The sequence below is a fragment of the Parus major genome, chromosome 1A, assembly GCF_001522545.3.
Source record: "Parus major isolate Abel chromosome 1A, Parus_major1.1, whole genome shotgun sequence".
NCBI lineage: Eukaryota > Metazoa > Chordata > Aves > Passeriformes > Paridae > Parus > Parus major.
This window is the reverse complement of record NC_031773.1, coordinates 47,905,805-47,928,300: the sequence shown is the minus strand read 5'-3', so window position 1 is coordinate 47,928,300 and position 22,496 is coordinate 47,905,805. Positions and strand designations below refer to the sequence as shown.

General features: G+C 38.3%; 1 protein-coding gene across 15 annotated transcripts in view; it reads left to right on the top strand.

The window, feature by feature from the left end:
- Positions 1-22,496, top strand: part of TNRC6B (trinucleotide repeat containing adaptor 6B) — a 129,826-nt gene that overhangs the window by 42,682 nt on the left and 64,648 nt on the right. Inside the window, exons 1-2 of one of the 15 annotated variants that reach the window (XM_033514433.1) lie at positions 7,476-8,695; positions 16,450-16,541. The exons of 13 other annotated variants lie outside the window; for them this stretch is intronic. In XM_033514433.1, the coding sequence (XP_033370324.1) occupies positions 16,453-16,541 (89 nt within the window). In that variant the 5' untranslated portion in view covers positions 7,476-8,695; positions 16,450-16,452. Of the gene's footprint in view, positions 1-7,475; positions 8,696-16,449; positions 16,542-22,496 lie in introns of those variants that run through there. One more of the 15 variants, XM_033514438.1, reaches the window with a different exon arrangement.

The following is a 22,496-nucleotide window of genomic DNA, read 5'->3' as shown; positions in this document are numbered from 1 at the left end:
TCCTCCACCTACTCCTGTCCTCTAGACCCTTTCCAGGAATTCTAGGGAAAACTATCTGCTGGACACTCTTGACATCTGGAGTTCCTTGTCCAAAAAGTTGGGGGGTTTTAGGTCTGTTTGATTAGTGGCTGTTCCTTTTCTCTCTCCCCCAAAGTTGCCTTTTGTCTCTCCCAAAGGAGCTGCCCGAGGTAACTGCCCTCTGATGTATCATTTATATGGATGGATGAACATTGCTCTCTTTTCAGCCTTTCATTGCTATTTAGATGGCAGCTCGTGGATGACACCTACCATGGGAGTCAGATAACAGACTTGAAGAATAGCAAGCAAAATCACCTAAGATTTAGTGGTTGACTTGGCAGTTCTGGGTTGATGATTGGACTTGATGGTCTTGAAGGTCTTTTCTAACCTAATACGATTCTATAAGAGCTTTTAATAATTTTGAGTCCTGTCTAAATTAGCATTTTGTCTATATTCTTAATCTAAAAATACAATTTAGACTAATTTGTGTGGTACCTACACCAAGTTAGTGCCACTAATTTTGATTTCCTAAGGATTTAGTTTTTGGACTGCTTGCACAGGTCAGTTGCATCATAAATGTGTACGAATTACAGTCCTAATTTTTCCCCCCTTTTTTTGCATCAATTTTGAGATGTTCACTGCTTTTTTTCTCTGCTCCATTCTCTCAAAAAAAGCCCCACAATTCATCAATTTTTTTGTTATTTTTTGTGTGTACACTCACAATGGTTAAATGGTTGAATCTTCCTTTTAAGGTGATGGAGTGCAAGGGGAAAAAAGCACTACTGCTTTTATGTCATATAAATGAGTTTGTGATGTCTTTTTGTTTGTGTGGAAAAAGTAGACATTTTGATGACTATGTGTTATGGCTTAGATACAGTAGCAGTTAAAGTAGAGAAAGGTAAATGGTCTTGGTTCTAAGATGTGGATACTAGCCTTGATGAAGCGACCATTGTTGGTTAAAGAAAGGGAAGGAAGGAAAAAAAGCAAGCTTTTTATTTCCATGCAGAAGATATTACTTACTTTGTATGATTAAAAATATTGTACTATGTGGTAAACATGGTATCAATTAAAAACTTGTTTACGGAGATGTTTTGGAGGTCTTAAGCTGCATTGCTCTTCTGGCATGCTGTGGTCTGGAGAGCTGGTATGATTTCTTTTACTCTTACCTAAATAGATTGAATTTGCTGGACTCTTTGCCCTAAGTCAAAGTTGTTCATATTTGGGACTCGTACTGGTTTTTAAGTTACTGCATGTATTTGAATATTTGTGACAGCTACAGCTTGTAGAATTTTCTGCCTGGATAGCTAGCTGTTCCTTTCCTGACATTTCAAACTGAAGGCCTGTACATGAAGGCAAATTACTCAGGGAAGATGTTCAAGTCAGTAGGAAAGATCAGTTTACAGATTTTTGCAGCAGTAAATAATGTTTTTATTTAAAAAAGTAGTCAAATTAGGGAAATCCTCTCTGTACAATAATCCATTCAAAATACATTCTTTTTATTCTGCTTATACTTCGGGTGTTTTGTTTTGGGCTGGCTTGCTTTCATCATTATTATTATTATTTAACTTAGCATATTATGGTTCCTTTAATGAGAACAAAGGAAAATGGGTTAGTGCCAGTTCAACCAAGATGCCAGAAATTCCTTTGCTTAAGAGGTTTCCGGCCCAGTGACTGAACTCCCCATGCTAAAACTAAAGACAAGTTAGAAAAATTTGTTGAGAGATAGTGGACTATCTCACCAAAAATAAATTAAAGCAAAAAAAAAAACCAAACAAAAAAACAACCAACAAAAACTAAAAACCATTAAGCACAGCATAGCTTCCTTTTAGGCAGGAAAAAAAAAAATCTAACTAGAATAAGACTTTCAGTCTTCCTTGTCTTTTCTGAGATATCTTAAAAGTATTTGTAAGAAATGTGCTTTTAGTAGAGTCTAAAGGCACTGTATAAAGAAGGGATCCTGTTGTGGTAAAGTGTTTGTAGACATGAAAAACGTTTTTCTTAAATCTTCTTACCTGGTCAGATGCAGAAGCTTGCTGTTATTTTAAAATGTTTAAAGCCCCAAGGCTTAAAGAGGGTGGAGGAAGACTAATGAATGAAATTCTTATTCCTTTTGAAATTCATAGTAACTGTTATGGTTGATAGAAAGTCAGATGGATCAGTCCTGTAACTGGCATGGTAATTTGCATGCTGTAAATAACAATTAGAAAGCAACACTTGTTGTGTATATGGATGGGATGACATACTGTACCATTTCCCTGAATGTCTCTTTATTTGAAAGATGCATGGAAGTGTTTGAGGCCAGGCTGGATGGGGCTTTGAGCAATCTGGTCTGGTGGAAGGTGTCACTTCCCACAGCAGAGGGGTTGGAACCAGATGGTCTTTAAAGGGTCTTTCTGAACAAAACCATTCTATGATTCTCTTTTCACTTTCATTCATATAATTGCATTAAACAGATAACTGTCTCCAATTTCATTGATATTTTTGCAGTTTATAGGATTTGTTTGTGTAGAAAAAGTAGGAACTGAAGAGGAAGACCTGTTAGGATAGAACTATAGCTTTCAAAATCAAGATGCTTCTGGGTTGATAATAGCAGGTTAAAGAAATTCTAAGAATATTAATTTACACAAGTTTCATTGCATGTTATGTTACTGGAAAGTACTTATTTAATTCCAAGGATATGGATATAAAAACTCAATCAAAATTTAGATGTGGACTTCATTGGTGCGAGATGATGTTGGGGGTCAATTCTTTCAGTTTCTAGAGAAGTTAAATCTCATGCAATGGCTTTTCATGTCTTTATCTTTCCCAGATAATTGTGGAGTCTCTTGTCCAGTTCCAGTCCAGTTCTGATCAAGTGAGGCAGAGAAGAAACTATAATAAACGTACCCATATATTAAACTTCCATATCTTCCTAGAGAAGAAACCTAAGTTGATTTCACCACCAACAGAAGGGTTTCAGAGCAAGACAAATAATTACCTATTCTGGTTATGTCTTCTAACAGCTAATAATGTGTGTGCTTTGGGATTAGCTGCAGTAAATGCTAGTTTTTTGCCCAGACAGTGAAAGAGGTGAAAACTATTTGTGAGAAGAGCTCTGCATAGAGTTCAATATACTGTTAGAACCTTGGCATCAAGGGAGAACTGGCTGTGCAGGAAGCTGGGATTAGTGTGGAAAGTAGAGGTTCAGTGATGTGTGACAGAGATCCGTAGGAAATGAGCTTTCAGTTCTGTTGTTCACCCAACAACTTTGTTAAAAGACAGATTGAAAACTTTCTCTTTCTCCAGTCTGCAAAGGACATTTGGGGAATCGAAGCAGTGGAGGCTTAGTGGTAGATTATTTATAGGCTGAACAGTGAGGGAAAGTATTGCAGCAGATTGAGGAAAAATTAGGTGGAAAAATGAGTGTTTGCAAAATTTGTTGAATAAAGTTTTCCTTCTGACTCATTATCTTTTCCTGAGCACTTCATTAACGTATAGGGTCAGAACTTGGCTCGGGCTTGAAGTCACGTGTCATTCTTAAACTGAAGTTTTCAGGCCTTGTATTCTTTCTTTTTTCCCTGGCAAAATATGAATAAGGTCTGAGCTTAGTATGGCTCCAAAGCAGTGTTGCAATATGAGTTTTGAATAATAATAATAATTCCTAAAATGTGTTGATAGGTTCCTTTGTGTAAGGGATGCAAAAGCTGCTGTTACCTTTTCAGAAACCAAGCAAGCTTTTCCTTTGTTGGATGCTTTTAGTCATGGTATTTTTCTCTGAAGAAACAATTTACATTATACTTTTGATTACTGTCGTTAAAAACCACTGCCAGCTCTGTTTTCACAATTCTGCAGCATAAAATATCTTGCTATTTATTAAGTGTGGAAGGGGGTGACCCCCCAAAAAATCCTAGTTTTCCTTGGAGTGAATGTTTTGTCCTTGAAGAATGTTTGAGCGCTTGAAAGTTTTGCACTCCTGCAGAAAGAGAGGTCATCACTCCTGCACAATGGCTTAGGTGAAATTGCTATGAAGGCTTTAAAAAAAAGTGTGTTGGTACAGCCAGAATTAGCTATCATCTTCAATTTTCAAAAGTGTTTGGCTTCAGAATCTCTTCAGAGAAAATAATTTAAAAGTGATCTGAACCATCCATTATCCAGGACTGAGACTGTTTTTAATTGTTCCCTTGAAATAAACCATATGGCAGTTTTAAGAGCACCCAACGAATAGTTAAGACTTTTTATTCTCCTCTGCTTACTTTTTATTATTAGAAATTGTGTAACTATGAAACATACTCCTTGCATACGTGTCCCTACCCTGAGTTATGCTTTTAGCCTTAGAGACAGGCACTTTTCTGATCGCTTTTAGCTCGAAGAGTTATGCTCGATGGGACTGTAGTCCCAGTCGGTTGGACTGCTGGGGACTGGTTGGGGAGTTGGTGAATAATCTGCCTCCAAATTCCCTTGCATGTTTTACTGCACCCCACTTCTGGGGTTGGGAGAGGGAGATCTGGAGACATCTAACTGATGAGCTGCAGTAGGGTAGAGGGCATGTAGGCTTCAGTTCACTTTGGCAATATAATCTGCCTTTTTTCCACTAATATTTCAGGAGGCAAACTCTTCACCAGCAGGAGAAAGGACAGTTGGTGACAAGGCACTCACATTATGAGAAACTTGTTAATATTTGATGTTTCTTCTGAGGAGCTGTGTTAGTAGGAGATAAATTGACTTTTCCACTCGTATCATACCAGCTATGATGAACTTCCTGGGGGAAAAAATAAGTCTTACACTTATTGACATGGGTATATAGGCAGTAAAGAAAGCCTAGTGGGTGGGGTCCAGTGTTGGTACAATGAGGGTGCAGCCTTCGAAGTAAGATATGACATCAAACTGTAGGACTTTGAGCCCAAACAAAATGCCAGCTCATGAAAGAGGGAGTTTTGCATAGGGACTGGGATGAACTCAGATCCTTTTAAAACCGAGAAGATCTACAGGTCAGACAGACCAGGTCTTGTGTTTGAGGTGACAGCTGGAGGATGTGGATGCCTCAGTTCCAGTGGACACTGGAGCATGCCTCTGTACATAATACTGAAGCCTAATTGCTTGATTATTATTGATAGGTCATCAAAAAGAATAAGCTCTTACTAGAACCGCAATACAACTTAATATGAATTAAAAAACATTTCTCTCCTGTCTCAGTTGAGATACTAGCACAGGGAATCCACAATTGTAAGCATCTCTCTTAATGTGCACGTATATGTCTGCTCATATTGGATACTGTCCTCATAGGAGCACTGTGAGGCTTCATTAACGATTTTTAAGTGCTTTATGATCCTCAGATGGAAGGAGCTTAGAAATGAAGTGTTTGTAATCAGATAAGTTAGTAGCACATAACAAGGCTATAACCTATTAACACTGGCTATTAACAGCCTGTTGGCATCCAAATAATTAATGGTTAGGTTTTTGAAATACAATTGCCCTCTGAAAAGGAGTGTGCAGGTTTTGGATATGCTGTGTACTTTTATGATCTACTCCATTGTTTTCTGAACTACTGTGCTGCATTACAAACAAATAAAACTCAACAATCCTCCCAAATCAAAAACCCAAAAACTTTTCGTTAGCCGTCTTGATCAATATGTCAGCAAGAACAGGTAAAGAATTAGTACCTTTCAAATGGTACTTTAGTGGAAAATTTTCAATTAAAGCTACAGTTATTTAAGAATTACCCATACTGGCCTCTCTAAATATTTTTGGTTAAATTATAATTTGCTTACTTTTTGATTAAAAAAGCTTTGTCAATAGAACGTTGGTAAGGTGAAATTTTATAGCTGTTATTTCTGCTTGGATACATAGCAACTCAAGTGAGTGCTTGTTTCTGAAAGTCATCACAGTATTATCAACTTCTTGAAATAAAGGCTTCCAGGACTTCAGAATGGAGAGTTGGCAAACCCTAGTGAAATTAAGAGGATTTATAGGTCTCAGTAAAACAATTTGGCTTTTGAGAGGGAGTAAAATTGTCTGTAGCTTAATGCATACTGTCATACTCAGTGTGAACATGCATAGAACATGTAGCTGCAGTACATAATGTATTTTTTCAAGAGAGGGCAGCTGTTTCATAGATATGCATATACATTTGCTGTTATGAAACTGTGTGAATCGGATGCCTTGGTTTGGATTTTGTCATTAGGGATTTAGAGCAATTGTGGTGTTCTCTTTGGGTCTTGCCACAAATAAGATGTTCCCTGAGTTTTCACCACATTTCCTAAATTGCTATGTTTGGATTAGACCAGCCACAAAACACTCCAATCTGCTACATCCAGCAGGGCAATTCTCTGCTCTGGTTTAGACAGAGCAACCTGAGCAGTTACATCCAGCTGCTTCTATTTCATTAAGTACCCAAACACACAACTCACATTAGCTATTGCCAGAGTTTCTTGAGCCTGCAGAGACAGATGGTTACAGCGCAGGCTGTAGTCCTGTTGAAGAAATCCCATCTGCCAATCCAGTGGCAAGATCCCCCTTTGAGTTTCTGTACGTTCCCGCCTGGCTACCACACCTTATCATGAGGGTGGGAGCAAAACCCAGCGCCAGAACCAGAGCCACTAGCCTTTCATGGCCCCCTGATGAGGCCAATGGCTTATGTTCTATGATAATACATACTAACAATTTTAATTCTCGCTCATAAGATGTGCAGCTTCTGCCCCCCTCAAATTATTTCCTTTGGAGTGCCCTCCAAGTTAGTTTCATTCCACTGTGTTGTCATGAATGAGTGATTTAGATGCTTAAAGAGGTCTGGTCAAAGTTTGGCAAAAGCACATGTCTCTGACAGAGTTCAAGATGCATTTGGATAATGCTCTCAGCAATCACATGGTGTGATTTTTGGGGCAGCTTGTGCAGGGTTGGACTTCAGTGATCCTTGTGGGTCCCTTCCAACTCAGAATAATCGGTGGTACTGGAATTATTGGTAAAAGCAGATTTTCATATAAATTTGTAAAGGCACAACTTTGTTTGATGGCAAGGTTCCCTCTGTTGTTCACTACCTGGATGAAGCATAGCAAGGAAAATCATTAATCATAATCAATTTGATTTGTGCGGAGACTGGGAGTACAAAAAAGAGTGCAAAGGGTTAAGGAGACCATCCCGTTGAATCATGAGACTTAGCCTCACACTTGATCAGTGGTTTTATGTCTAAAGGATTTAGCAGCACTTAATCTTTGGCTAATTTTACACAGAATGATTAAGTAGAAGTTAGTATAAGTATAGCAGTAATGTAAGTGTAGATCTGAGATGGCAGCGTTCATACTCTACTTGCTGTAGCGTATTTAAAGCAATTTGCACACACCCAGACACAAAGTCTGCACAAAGGTGTACGTGTTAAAAATTCTCCTCGTGTTCAGGTGTGTTTTGGCTTTTTTACTTTCTACTTTGTTACATTGCATAACTGTACGGAATTAAAAACTTGTACATTTTACGGGTTCGATCCTGAGGGTGCTCCCGAGAGCTTCCCGAGCGAGCTGTCATTTCCCTCGCCAGGCATGGTTCCATTACAGTCAGCTCCAGCCTTTCCTACCTGTGTTGGGCTGACTCAGGAGCAAGTCTCCTCACGGCAGGATCATACCCGCGTCACCACATCCTTTTGCTGAACTGCAGTCTTTACTGTTTCTGCACATTCAGGGTAACATCTGGAAACATCCTGCAGGTTTGTTTTTTTTAATGTTACAAGATGCTAGGATTCTCTGTTTACGGCGCTGTTGGAGCGGTTATCTATGGAAATTTTTGGGAAGAGGCTGTGGAGCGTCTGCCAAATGGCTGAGTTGCAGCCTGAGACTTAAAGCAGGCAAGGCAGCAGGAGAGACCGAGTTTGCTCTGCTGTCCTGCGGGTGTTCCTGGACCTTGATCTCGGGTTTGTGCGTGTGGTGTGGGCAGTGTGGTTACAGGCTTAACTTTGGTCTGAGCATGAACCTCTTGTCCTTGAGTCAGGAGGGCGTTGTGCTTAAAATGGGGGTTCCTCTGCAAGCGAGCGCTAGGGTCGGTGTTCCCGGTGCACCGCAGCACAGCGCGTGTGGTTGGAGGGACTTAACATTCACCATTCGCCGCTTGTCGGCTCTGCAGCCCTGATGTGGAATTAGCATAATTGGCTGCTGGCTTTTTAGCCGGTTGTAAAGAGAGGAGCTCCATCTGGGCCGCCCTCCGTACTCTCAGGGCTGCTCCACTGTACCCTCCCTGTTACCTCGCGTCTGCCCGACGAGGACGGGGAAGCAGGATGCCGGCGGGGCTCGGCGGGAGAGGCCGTCCCGGTGCGGGCAGGGCGCTGTCCCTTTAAGGCGGGTGGCGGGGCGGGCTCGGGCGGTGAGTGACAGCGCGCGCGAGGTCACGTGAGCCGCCTGTATTTGAAGGTCACAAAAAAGCAGCTTCCTTTAGAGAGAGCAAGAGGGAGCGAGAGGGAGGGAGCGAGAGGAGAGAGCGAGGGAGCGCAGCCAAAATGGCCGACGGAGCGTCTGCTGGGTTCTGAACGCTTGAAATAAAAAAAAAAAATTAAAAAAAAAAGAGAGAGCAAAAAAAAAATTCAACAAAAAAGGAAAAAAAAAACCTAAACGAAAAAGCAAAAACACAAAACCATTTTTGGATTTTTTTTTTTTTTCATTTCCATTTCTACCTTGTATGCCTCAACTCGCTGGATTTAAGCACTGCTGCACTTTATGAGGTTAGTGGTACGTTTATGTTGTATTGTTTTTACCTATCAGTTGATTTCTTTAAGAGCCTGAGCTGGCCGTTTCCATCCGTGGTTTTGCAGAGGTGTCTTTTCTAGCACAAAGACTTGCTTCAGATGTTGTCTGCTTGTACGTGTTCGGCACTTTTAGTGGATTTTGGGGGTTTTTTTTAGAAGGAGCTCTCCGTACAAGTGTGCTGTGGATTTGGAAGATATTTGTAATTTAAAACACCTAGGTAAATTACAGAAGATCGTTTGTATTTTCCGAGCTGGTGAAGTACAAGATAGTGCTGAAAATCTTGTTTTATTTAAATAGAGGCTTTTTAAAGAGCGATTTCTTCCCCACAGCACCCTGAGCTCTTAAATCTGCTGCAAAAATTTGCATGTCTAAAACCGGGCTCGCATTCTTTCTGCTTCTGGGTCGGAGCGGGGCCGGCTGGGGCCGTGCCTTCCGCGGGAGCAGGGACGGAGCCTGCCCGCCGAGCCCCGGGGAGCGCTGCGGGGGCCGGGGCTCCGGCCGGGCCCGGCGCTGCCGCCGCCGCCGCCGCGGGGCTCCCGCGCGGGCTCGGCCGCGGCTGGCGGCCCGTCCGGCGTGCGCCAGGTACTCAGGAATGTGCGGGGTGCCGGCCACTGCCACGGTTTTGTGTTCTACGGAAAGCAAGCGTTCAGCTGCACCTTAGTAAATGTAGGCGAAAGGCTGCTCTTTCTCGCTTTTTTTTTTTTCTCCCCCCCCCCCCCAGCCTTCTGTGTTGCTAAAAATTTAAATCCGAGTTATTTTTGCAACTCCCTCCAGAACCGAGCAGAAAATTAAAGGGAAATAGCTGGAGCTTGCTTTCTGAGAGCAGGCCCCTCCTCCTGCATTGTAAGAGTGTGATGTAATGCTCCTTTCTGTGAGGTTAAATGAAAAAAATTTCTATGGTGGTACACATTATTCTTCACCCCTTCCTCACAGGCATTGCATTGTGATATTTTTTTGTAGCTGAACATGAAGCAGCAGATAATTCTGGAAATAATCGTGTGAATGTGCTCCACATTGCAGTGTATTAGTGCAGTGATTGTGGTTAGCAGGTCAACTTTGTAAACATACAAGATGGCTCATTTTATATTTCTTTGTGGCCTTATGTGCATACAGTTAAACACAAATGAAAGATACAGATTTCAGTAAGCTTATTGTAAATGTATCTGGCTGTGGTCATTATAGGCTTGTGCATATTGGGACTTTTTTCCTTCTGCACAAGCTAACAAATATTCGAAACAATTCTGCAGCATGTTAAGTTTCTCGTGGAAATTAAGAGATGGTGTTTTTGAAGGTTTGATTTTTTTTAAATTTTAAATTATAGGAAGCCAATAAAAGAGAACTCTGTTCAAATTTTATGTAGTCTATTTTGCTGGTAATTTTGGTCATTAAGCATTTAATAGTAATGGATAACCCAGTTAGTACATGAAGTAACACATGCCTCTTGCATAGAATTAATGAACTTACTAGGTTCCACCCTCATGTTACTGGTAGTTATTTGAGGAAATGCTATAAAAACGTTGTGTATTTGACATAATGTACCCTGATGGCTTTTGTTATTCAAAACCTTCTTGGGCTCAGTGGAGATCTGGATGTAGCCAGAATATGTTGAATCTACCTGTTGACTGACAGACAATAATTAGACATTAGAATGGTTTTCAAATGCAGTCTAAAGTAGGAGTGTGCTCAGATTTGGTGCTAACTGGACAGAAACATCAGTTACTGTAGTTTATGTGGTAATTGCTGTAGAATGGGATGGCTGAACTGAGGAAGTTCAGAAGAAAATCCAAACTGTGTCCTGAGCTGGCAGTATTGTAGGATGTAGTCTTCCCAGAATCTGCTCTTCAGAACAGTACTCGCCTTTTCTGTGTATTTTTTCGCCTTCATGCCTTACTGCCTACGTTACACACTTCCAGAATGTGTAGCTGTTTGTACATATAGCTTGATGGTTAAGGTGATGGAATACAGGGTGGTTCCCAATAACTGCTACTGCTCCTAGCTACAGGAGCTGTTGTGGGTCAGACAAAAGGCAGTTATTGAGAATAATAGAAATCATTCCAATAAGGACTCTGTCAAATATTTAAGCAGCTTTGTGACACTGTAACTGTGAATAGGAAAGACCAATTAAAATAATTTCTCTTATAAATATGCTTTTGACCTCTCAGATCTTGCTGCAGGGTGTGTTGAGGACTGTGCAGTCTGTGCAACCATAGGATTTTAAGTGTGAATCTGAGCAATTCTCAACACTGTATTCAGTGCATTCCTGCACTACAGCAGGAACAAAGCAGTTTTGAGAGAACTGAGTTGAGCTGCAATTCTAGATCAGTTTGAAGCTTACAGAGGCATAGGGGTAGGGGAAGGTTTTTTTGCTTCATTCAGTTTGCAGTGAAGATGCTGAGTTCAGAAGCTTTATTAATTTTTTCTGTTTGCATTTGCATGTCAATTGTTATTGGTATCTACAGGAATCAGTCCCTTTCCAAAGCAGACTGTTTTAGTAGGTTGAAAGCTACAGTGAAGTCTGTAGTCAGCAGAACCCCTGGAGATTTTTGCTCTACATCTAAGAGATTCTTGAGAAATAATTGACAAGAAAAGCCTTATTACCACTGAGCTTCAATATACAGGAGTCTGCAATTCTAATGGGAAAAAATTCAGGGAAAACAAGTGACTGAAAGATCAGTATGCGTCGTTTCAGTTGCTTTTCTTTTAGCTTCTTTCTCTCCTGCTGAGAAGGAAGAAAATGAAACTTTGTAAGATCACGCAGTCTCTGCCAGCTGATTTCAGCTAAACTTAACCTTTTTAAGATTTTTGTTTCTTATTTATTAGTAGGCAGCTTAGTAGAGGAGAAAGTGCCTAAATCTATGAGGAAAAAAATCTATAGAAAAAGAATATTTCTGGAAGAGAATATTTATCCATAACTTTCCTAGTACCCCTTTAGACACTTGCATCTTGAAGCAGATTTCTTTAATTCTTGTCATTATGGATCTACATTCCTTTTGGACCAGGGTGGAAGGTGAGAAGTTTACAGTTTATTTTGAACAATATTCCTTGGAAGCTGCACCCTTATTGCTCTCTTCAGCTGGTAGTAGTTCATAACTGCAAAGTTTCAGGGGTTTTTTTTGCTTTAATTGATTAAGAAACCATCTACTGCCTTCCTAAGAGCTATTTCACCTTCTTAAGTATTGGTTTCCTTTTTAAACAGCTAAAGAACTGAGCCAAGAAAATAAGATACATAGGATGTTTAGCTCCAAGGACCTGTATTTCATGTCCTGTCAAGGGAATCAGGTGTGTCAGGGTTCTAGTGTTGTCAGTTTAGATTTCAGGTAGCTAAACTTTAAATATTGGGCTAACATTATTGTTCCAGAATTAATTTGTTAAACAGATGTAAAATTCAGGTTAGATTACTACAAAGAAGTAGTTCTTCCTAAATCTTCAGTTGCTAATGTAATTGCTAGCATTAGCAATCTTACATGGTATGATTACAAGTGGTATGTTTCAAATATTGGTCAAACAAGTTATGTTTTAAGTCATGCTTAAAGTTGGGTGTCAAGATAGCAGTTCTTGGTCATTTCAGCATTGAAGGCAAATGTGCAGTTATCATGAAGATAAATACTGTAAATTAAGAATATTTCTATTTTGTTGTTGTGCTGGTGCCATAATTGTTCTTCAGAACACCAGAGGAACAGTGCCTTTCTGTATTTGTGGTGAATTCCAACTCCAGAGCTGTACATTTAGCACTTGTCAATGCTTAAGTTCTCCTTTACACATAAGCTTCCTGCTGAAGAGCACAACCAGGGGGGTTTGTGTTTTTTGTTTGGTTGAGGTTTTGTTTTGGTGGGTTTGGGTTTTTTTTCATGCTAAAACAGATCATATATTCTGGGAGCAGCATGAATATATGCAAACCCTGATTTTTTAATTTTTTTATTTTTATTTTTGTGCCATCAACACACTTCTATAGGGAGTTCCTAAGGTTAATGGATATTGTCATTTTAAAGGCTCTTTTTCTGTCTATATACAGTTTGCTGGCATTATGTTTTAGGGATGAAATGCCCTTCTGCTATTACAGTTGTATATTTTTTTAATAATTTCTGAAAAGTTGTGTTTTAAGAACTGGTTGATGTGATATTTGGGTGTTATAGTATGGGTAAATTGAAAGACTTCTCATTCAAACTATTGTACTTTAAGGACTACTTTAAATTAGTCTGTTCAGTCATGTGGGAAAACATAATGTATGATACGACCCTTGGAGTTTTTTCAGATACCTAAGAAAAGATAGATTAATAAAACAGGAGGCAAAGGCAAAATGAACCAAAACGGGTTAAACACCATGGAAAAATGTGTGCTAATATAGCTGGAGATAAACTAGTGAGGGCAGTTTTGTTAAAAAACACAGTTAGTAAGAATGAAAGTTGACTGCTGCTCCTTACATTTCTGCATTTTGTGTCTGAACTCAATTAAATGGATGTTTGTATATGTTATGCAGAGAAAACAATCTAGAAGTACCTTGACAGTGATAGGCAGAAAAATGCTTAAAAAGTATAAAAAATGTTTATATTAATAAAAATGTGTGTTAAATTGAGACTTTTAGAAGTGAAATGGGATCTTGGAATTTATTACAACAAAACTGAAACAAGGCATCAAGGTGTAACTGTGTTTGATTTCATGCCAGCAGGGGAGTTCTTCTCTTACTGTGCAATGTGTGAGGCCACATTTTAACAGTGGGGGAGATGAACAAATTTTGAGGTAGCTCCAAGGAAAGCAGAAAGAAATACTACAGGGAGGTAGTCTAGCGAAAAAAAACACTTCAGCTTTTTTGTGTTTATTTTTATTAGATACATTTTCTGCAAACAAATAACTAGTTGTCTAATTTGTGTTATAAGAGCATCATTTTGACATAGAGCTCCATCATAGTTGGATGTGGTTTGAATAGCAAAGTTACTTCAGCAACTAAAAAGCAGAAAGGCATGATTTTTTTTTAATCAAGGTGACCATTCTTTTTTCGTTCCTTAAAAGTACGAGAAACCCCACTGTGCATGCTAAAATTACAAGGAAAGCACGTTCATCTTTCCCAGTGTGCTTAGCAGATGTAGAGTTAAGGCTTCCTGAAGTACAGCTCTGAGTATAGCTGAACTGATTTGAACTAAAGCAGAACATTGCCTTAATTTCTGAATCAGAGAAGTATTTCTTTAAAAAATAAAACAATGAGAAAATTACTTCTGGTTTTCTCAGTGGGTTTTTCCCCCCTTTTTTAAGCACAGCATTTGCTGGATAACATAATCATAAATCTGCTGTCCACTTGTAATTTCAGTGGCTGTTGGGCACAGCCTCCATGTACATAGGAAGATGGCAAAACTTAAGCTGCAGTGACACTGCTAGAATTGGGTTTTTTTTAAGAAATCTGTTGTAGATTCTGAGTTTTTTGAGCTAGTTGACCTCTATGAAAATAGGAAAGGTTAAATATATAATCTGTTAATGCTACTTAACCATTAATTAGAGTTGAGCTTAATTGTCCCATTTTACATGTGCTCTGTGGCAAATATACACGAATGTGTTGTCGTTATGGTTTGTTGTATGTTTGTGAACTTGGCTGTGCCTGAGCTATCCAGTTTGCCAGGATGTCACTTAAACCTTCCTGAAAATAAGTCTTCAGTATTTTCTTCCACTTTTTTCGCCCCTGGTTTGAAATTTAGGTAGTAGAAGACATAGCAACTTAATATTAGCGTGCTAATTTAGCAGCGTTCACGCTCTTGTTGCAGCTTCTGTATTAGCATTTATATTTTTAATTGTATATAATTTTGCTTAAGCAATCATGTCAGATTCAGGGTCTGATTTAAAACATGTGGTTCTAATTCTGTATTGGTACTCCAGATATACTTGACTACAAAACAGCTTTCTTTGGTAAGAGGTTGGCTACTGCTGAGAACTTTGTCAACTATAGCGAAACTGATATATTCTGATACATCACTTTGCCAGTGATATATACAGCATGTTTGTGCTCAGCCTCTTCCTGAACAATTCACAGGGAGGATGATTTGATCACAACATGCAAATGAATTTTGGTATTATAATGCTTGGAAATTCTAATCTGGTGGCTCTTGCTGGATTTTTTCCAGGCTGTTCTGCCTCTACTTGGAGAGAGTTTGAGGAGAATAAAAGTGAAAATGGCTTCCTTCTATATGCAGGGGAAGAGAGGGCAGAAGGCGCCAAAACTTAGCACATGTTTTTTTCCTTGCTTTTTTCTTATGTGCATTGAAAACCAGTTGTCCTGTGATACAGAAAATAGTATATTGTTTCATTCCCCTGTGAATTTTAAAAAACTAATTTTTCTATATCCTAGTTAAGATTATATAAATAAGCCTTTACTATTTTGTTAGGTTTTACATGGGTACTATTAGTGTTATTATCTCACTGTTTTATTTAAGGGATCTCCTATGATAAATATTGGAAAAATACAAAATAATACACTTAAAACTGGTTAAAAATATAGCACATGGAAATAGAGGATGTCCTGTTGAGGTTATATATATGTCATTTTATATCTAGCTCTGTTTCCCTTTGTGGATGCCATTACATGTTCATGTGCACTGGTTGGAATCTAAATGTGGGTTGGGTTCAAATTGGCCCTAAAAATGCTTGGTTAACCTGAAGTAAAAACCCAAAAGCTTTTTTTTAGCCTAGTATAAAAGAATGTTCCAGCTGATGCTGCAGAAGTTAGTTGTAGCAATATTGATGGGAATTTTAAACTAAATAGCCTTGTGTTACAGAGTCAAGTTTTCTGTTCCTTTGCAGATAATGTTCACATTATCTGCTTGATACATCTCAACCAGACCAAACAATGCTGAGAAAGAGTACAAGGCATTAAGGTTATTTTGTTTGATTTTGTCTTTGTCTGTGTCCTGTAATTCTCTTCAGAGCAGATCTAGATCACCTTGGCAGGAACACTTTTGCTAACCAGCATGCTGGCCTTGTGTAGCGTTTGTGACTGCTTCATGTGATGGAAGCACGCTGATGGTGGTGTGAGAAACTATAAACAAAATCTCCTTTGGGTGTAAATTAAATGTTCCTAGTATGTTTTGTTACATGTACTTCTTCAATAAGGTATTTCTCCTAATTTTCCTTAATTGGCAAATACGTTTTGAAAGCCTCTCAATTATAGTAGGAAGATTTAGTAAGTGACCTCAGATGGGAGAATCCTAAGCCTTACAAGCAGATATTTTTTCAGCTGTTTGAACCAGTTTAATCTTCTTGTGCAAAAGCTATCTGAATTTACATTTTACCACCTCATCTTGGATGGTAGCTATTCTGGAATGATGACTTCTGATTAAGTCCTTGAGTAACTGTTTTTATCACAAAATAGCACATTATTCTGCATCAAATTAACTCTGCTATGTTGTTAATTAGGAGATAGTTTTGCTCTACATTTGCCAGTTACTATAAATAAAATATATATCCTGACACAGAAAAACTGTAGGAAGTGTTTTTACCAAATTTTAGGTATAACAAGATGAAAAAGGCAAAAGCAGACAAAAGCTAAACTTTGAGAGGCTAGAATTTATCTTGGCAGCTTAAAGTATCCTAAAGCCACAGGTGCAGAGTTCTTTAAGCTGGCTTGACATAGTTGGGCCATTAAAAACCAAACAAGTTGGTTTTTGGAAAGTCAGCCTAGCCTGTCTTTATAAAGTTCTGGGGACAAGATTGTTTCTCAGATGTGGATTTAAAAGTGGCTGTTTTAAAGGTGATGAGCTGCATTTGGGTGTTCTGTGCTCGGAAAAAGCTGAGGTTGGCTGTGTCACCGTTATGTCTCCTTTTCATTCTGCTTCAGTCCAGGTAATGTGAAGTGAAACTCTGCTACTATGGACTTGCAAGTATGGGGTCAGCTTAAGTTTATGTAACTTCCCTTGATCTTTTGCTTAAGAAAAACTTACCTTTTAAATGGTGCTCCAGATAGTGTTAGATAACTTGGTTAAGCTTAAATGCTTCTTTGCCTTTGCATTCTTAGGCCATTTTTCTATTGTTTAAGTACTATTTTAAATATTAGTTGCTGTGATCATTTTAGCTTGAGCATTGCTTGCTCTGTTAAGCTGTTAAAAACAGGCTTCACCACTGCCTCGGTGCATTAATAAGAACAAGGTTGCAGACTGCTCTTCATTGTAATTATAGCATGTAACTCAATTTCCTTTTTTCATCATGTTTGTTAAGAAACTTTGAAATAATGGTCTATTTTTCCGCTTCATTTTTTATATTTGTGTGTCTGATATGGGTGTGTGTATGCATGTATGTAATAAGTGCGTGTTGGCAGTTACTACAGTTAAAAACCACCAGGTATCAACTGACAGAGATTTCTTGGCAGGCCCTAGGTGTTCAATACACAATAAAAATAAAATGGCTCTTAAAGTCAATTCGAGTTGTGTGTTTGGGAAAAGCCTCCACAAACAAAGCAAGTGCCTTTCTGTAAGGTAAGTGTACGGATGTAAGAGGAGAAGCAGAGAAGTTCAGGGGCTCTCTGAAGGCCACACAGAAAGTCAAAGGCAGAGCCAAACTTGAACTCAGAAGTTCCTGGCTTGTGGCCTAGGACTGAAGCTAGTCATACACAGCTGTATTGAATTGTGAATAGAATGATGCTTTTTTTTTTCCCCCCCTCATGGATTTATGGGAACAAAGCTGATTTTACCAAAATCATAGGGTAAAAAGATAGAAATGTATAATTCGCCTTTCTCAAAATTTCAAGTGCTAGAACTTCGATGTTAAAAGTTGGTTCAGCACTTGTGGGTTTCCACTTGCCAAGGAGTGTGATTAATGTAGCTGGGTCACGAATTGTGACAAATCCTAGTGCAGTGCCTTGAGGTCAGACTAAGGGCTTTTTCTGAGTGTAGAGAAATTCAGGCTTAAAAGCTAGTGCTCTGCATGCTACCTTGAGAAATACTAATGACATAAAGAAAATGCCCTGAAATTTGATTTTCTTTGATGTTTTAAAATAGAAGTGAAAACCTAGTTCAGAGACAGTCTGCCTGAAGTTGACTGTTTATTAAACTGAAATTCACATTCTATATTTAACATTTGTAGAGTTTTTAATGAGGCTTTAAACTGTTGTTCTTCAGTGCAGTATGGAAGAAGTGAGAACCTGCTGTAAGTTTGATACCTCGTATTTTGCTCCTTCCTGAGGTAGAAGCATGGAGCAGCGTCTACTGAGTATGTGGACAGCTCTGGTTATTGCAGGAATTCCCTTTAGGAAGAAAGTTATGATCTGAAATATTATTATAGAATTAACATCACCATTATGAATTATTTTTCTGTGCTGTTTAAAAATCTTGACAGGGATTTTAAAGTCCATTTCACAATAAAAGGGACTTCTTTTCCAGGCAAAATGTTGTTAATACCAAGTTCTAGCAGCAAAGTAATTTTTCTTTTTTTCCCTGGGGTTCCTTAATCTATGTGCTGTGTCTTGCTAACTGAGGCTTTATGCAAATTTATAGTAAGGTTATTTTCCTAAAGTATGTACGTGGAACTTAGCCAGAGAATATAAACAAAAAAAAAACAAAAAAACAAAAAAACAACACAAAAAACACAGAACCAAACAAAACACTGAGGTGGTTTTGTTTGCTTACCAGGAAGTAATTTTCATTTTGTGTGTTGAAAGTAACAAAAATGCTAAATAGTTTTAAAAAGAAGTCCAAGTATCAAAAGCTTATCAATAAAATATCTCATTCCTGAGGAGCTGAAGCACTGATGTCTTCTGGTGTGTGCACTGTTACTGTGCCTCATTCTTTGGAAAGAATGAGTGGTGTGAGTGGTGTGCAGTTTGAGGATGCATCAAAAATTTCATTGGTAGTTAATGAAAATCAAAATGATTTATTTGAGCATTACAGTGGTCTACTTTTTTACTCACTGTCCTTTTTTATACACTGTCATGGTTTAACCCCAGAAACCAAGCACCACACAACTGCCCGCTCCAAACCAAGCCCCATGGAAAATCCTTTGAGTTTCCCTTTCAGTTTCAGCTCTTCGGGTGTTTACAAGTCCCAATTGCCTTTGGCTGTGGCTTTGGAAGACATTTAAACTGGGTTTGTCAGGTTTGTTGCATAAGCCTGGACCACTTATGAGATGGATATTGTTGTGGTAGTTCTTGATTTATTCACCTATTACAACTGGTAATATATTGTAATTAAACTGTATAGTTCTTCCCAGCAGGTCTTCCAGAAACACTGTAACCTTCTAGTGATGAGTCGCTGAGTTTGGAGTTGCTCCCCAGTCACCACCAGTAACAGTGTTATGGGCTGGATTCTTGCACTAGTGAGTGGGAGACCCAGCTGAGCTTGTTTCATTATGAGCTGTGCTGCCCCCTAATTTAAGTTGGTAGCATAGCTTCAGTGTCTGACTAAAGTTTACCCCACTCTTTTGTTAAAACAAGGTGTTAGTTAAGAGCAAACTTATAAATGGCTGGTTTAACAAACAATGGTGTTTCCAGTGAAGCGAAATATTTGTTTTTTTTCTTTTATGCTCTTTAGAAAGAGCATAAAAAAAAAGTTGGTGACTCTTACTTGATTCACTTCCCCATTTAGGTCAATCAAGTGTAGGTCACATTTACTGATAACCATAAGTCCAGTTGGCACCTCCAGCTTAGCAGATAGATTTGATTAAAGCCAAAGGTCTGGTCTTTCACCTAAAATTTGGATTTTTAAACACTTACATGTGTGACTGAATTCTGTATTGCTTCTACTATAAGATCATGCTAACTTTTCTGCTAGGTAGCATTAACCATTTTTCCAAAACTGCAGCTTCATAGAAAAACAGATGCTTTGCACTGGCATGGAAGCATCAGTAAGCTGACAAATTAGATTTGAGGTTCTAGTGTTTAAAGGGCTTTTCTTTCAGCAGGAAATAGTCTCCCACATCAGCTTACGTATTTTAACCTTCAACTTTATATAGCAGCAAAGAGTTGACCTGTCTATGCAGAGCTACCTTTCTTAAAGAGGATCGAGGGAAGGTTTAACTGAATAGATTAGAAGTGCAGTGTTTTGTGGAACGGTGAATATCTTGCATTCATGTCATATCATACACTGGTTTTGCCTAGTGTCTAAAAAAAGGAAACGGCTGTGTTCCACACTCATGATATTTATCATTGGTAAGATAGGAAGAGGTAGTTGTTAATTAAAGATAGGAGTCTTCAGATCTTCTGTCAGCAGAGGTCAGAATTGTATTTATCACTGGAAAAGTGCCAAACTTCGGTGGATCTGTGTGCTGAGTGCTTTTCTGATTTAGCTCTTTCTGTTAGGACTGATGCTGAAAAACCACTCAGAAGTAAAGAATGTCTGTTACTCTTTCTCTGAAGATTATAGTTTGTGAATTTTATGCATTTCTTTGTGTCTTATGACATCATTGAACATGAGAAATGTGTGGCTTTGATTAAAAACAGTCTTGCTTAATGCAGTAAGGCAAAAAATAACCTAAAAGTAGCAAACACTATTTGGAGGGAGAATTTATCAAGACAAATCAGTTTAATCTTGGTACTTTAGAAATAGGTTAAATGATAACATTTCATTTATATCACTGTAATTTTTACCTCACTTTTTCTCTTGTAACTTAACGCTTTTATTTTCTGTGTAGCATTGAGGTCATGCTCTTTTGTAATCTGAGGTGGCAGTTCAGTAGTTTCCTCATTCTGGATTCTTTTCTGGATTATGTCTTGCTTTAGAATTTCCCTCTTCTGTAACAGAGAGGGAGAGAGTGGCCATGCCTGGAGGACTATCCATAGTCATGTTGTATTGTGGTCTGCAAGTTCCTATCATCTTAGAATTTTTGTATATTGAAGCAACTTTTTGATGGGAATTTCCATGTTGTGAAGGGGATGCAAGCTTTCTGGAATTACAGATAGAGCTGACTTGGTTTAAAAGAGAAATTTCTTCTTGGATAGTAACATGTAGTTAGTTTTAAAATGTTTCCATCTTCTTGGGTATGAATGGTCACTAGATTTTTGAAAGTAATATGTGTATTCAGTCCTCGTTGATTATTTACTATTTTAAAAAAATTCTTAAGTTATCTTAAACTACTATATTCAGAAGCAGGAGGATATGTACATAGGATTGAAGTTAGAAATTGATCTGGTACTGTATCTGTGAATGACATAAGCAGCAAGTTAAAATTCATCACTAAAGCTGTAAATTATAATTCCTGGAAAGAAACAAGGAATGAGAACCCTCAATCAAGGTTTCAGAAATCTTGTCTACTGCACTCAATGCAAATAGGAAAAGCTCTCAGATGACTGACTGCTGAGATTGGGCAGGTACCAATTCCATAGGAATAACAGCACAGTTGAAAGAAATTCTTTCCCTGGTGGGAGACTACGCTTAGTTTAGACAAATGCCTGAGGATACAGTGAACACTTTGCACTTAAACTTTTATAATGTCTTTGCTTAAGAAATAAGGAAAGGATTGTTTATTTAGCAATTAGTAAGTGTTGCATGTCTAGACTAGGTGGTTTAATCTATGCTCTCTTTCCAGAAGGCAAGAAATAACATTAACTTTTTTTAAAAAAAAAAATGCTGCTAGAGAGTATCAGCATGCCACACAGTATCAGGACTCTCAAAAATGGATAAATCAAAAACCGCATACCAGATTAGTAACCGTGAGAGGTGGCAATCATCTTTGCCTATTAATGGACTGTTTTTTATAACTTATTTTGTTTCTGCCTCATAACTGTTGTGGCTAGTTAATTTAAAATAAACTGCTAAACAGGTAAAATTATGTGGCCTGTAGAATGCTGTCTTCCACTCTTTTACAGTCTTTTTGAAATGAAGAAGAGACATTTCTACAGTTTTCTAAGTTACTCTGTATGGCCGTCTGCACAGGTAATGGGGTAAGGTGACAGTAAAGTGTTGAGCACAGACCTTTGTTTTCCTATCTAAGTCAGGAAGATGTGCAGTTTAGGGTGACAGGACTTCATGGTGATGCAGTGTCTACTACTTGGGATGGTTTTGTTCCATGGAGTCTAATAAATTCCTGTTTTAATTCTTATTTTTAGAAAAAACATCTGAATAAGCAGTGGTATTTCTAATGTTAACTGTGGTGTTAACCTGATTTATCTTTGGAGTGGTCTTTTTTTAAAAAAGTATTTATCATCAGGTAGCTGCAGTTTTCTGTGACCTTACAAAGCTCTTGAGTGAACTTGTAATATCCTTCTTCATAATGCTTCCTATAGAGTACTGACAGCTGTCTTATCTTTCCAAACATAGCTTGCCAGGAATATGAGGAGAAACTACAATTTAAAAACCTTCAGAGTGAGGCATTTCTAGATTTCTGTACATTATGTGCACATAAAGTGTGCTTGTATACATGAGAAAAAGAGGTGGGATTTTTTTTCTTTGCTAAGTGTGGACACTGATATTTATTTGCTTTCTGAATTACACTGTGAAAGTTTTCCTAGGAGGTTGCTAAAATAGAAGGAATTTTCCTTGATACATACTCAGTCGTATCATAACATGTAGATGTATGATACAATATGCTTAGAAATGTTGGCCTTTAGAATTATTGTTAAAGAATTTGTTTATCATGGGGAAAGAAGAGTGCAAAGTAGTGTCAAATGCGATGTTCTTCAAAAGCACAGCAGCAATTTTAAGACTTTGAAATTTAGGGGAGTGTATAGTAATGCCACTTACACGTGTTTTGGTGGTCTGTGTATCTTCCACTGTTTTTTACAGTATCCTGTGCAAATAGCAAACCAGTAAATTACAGAGAGTTTTGATATGATGCCATTAACTGGGAACAGTGATCAACATTCCATATGGA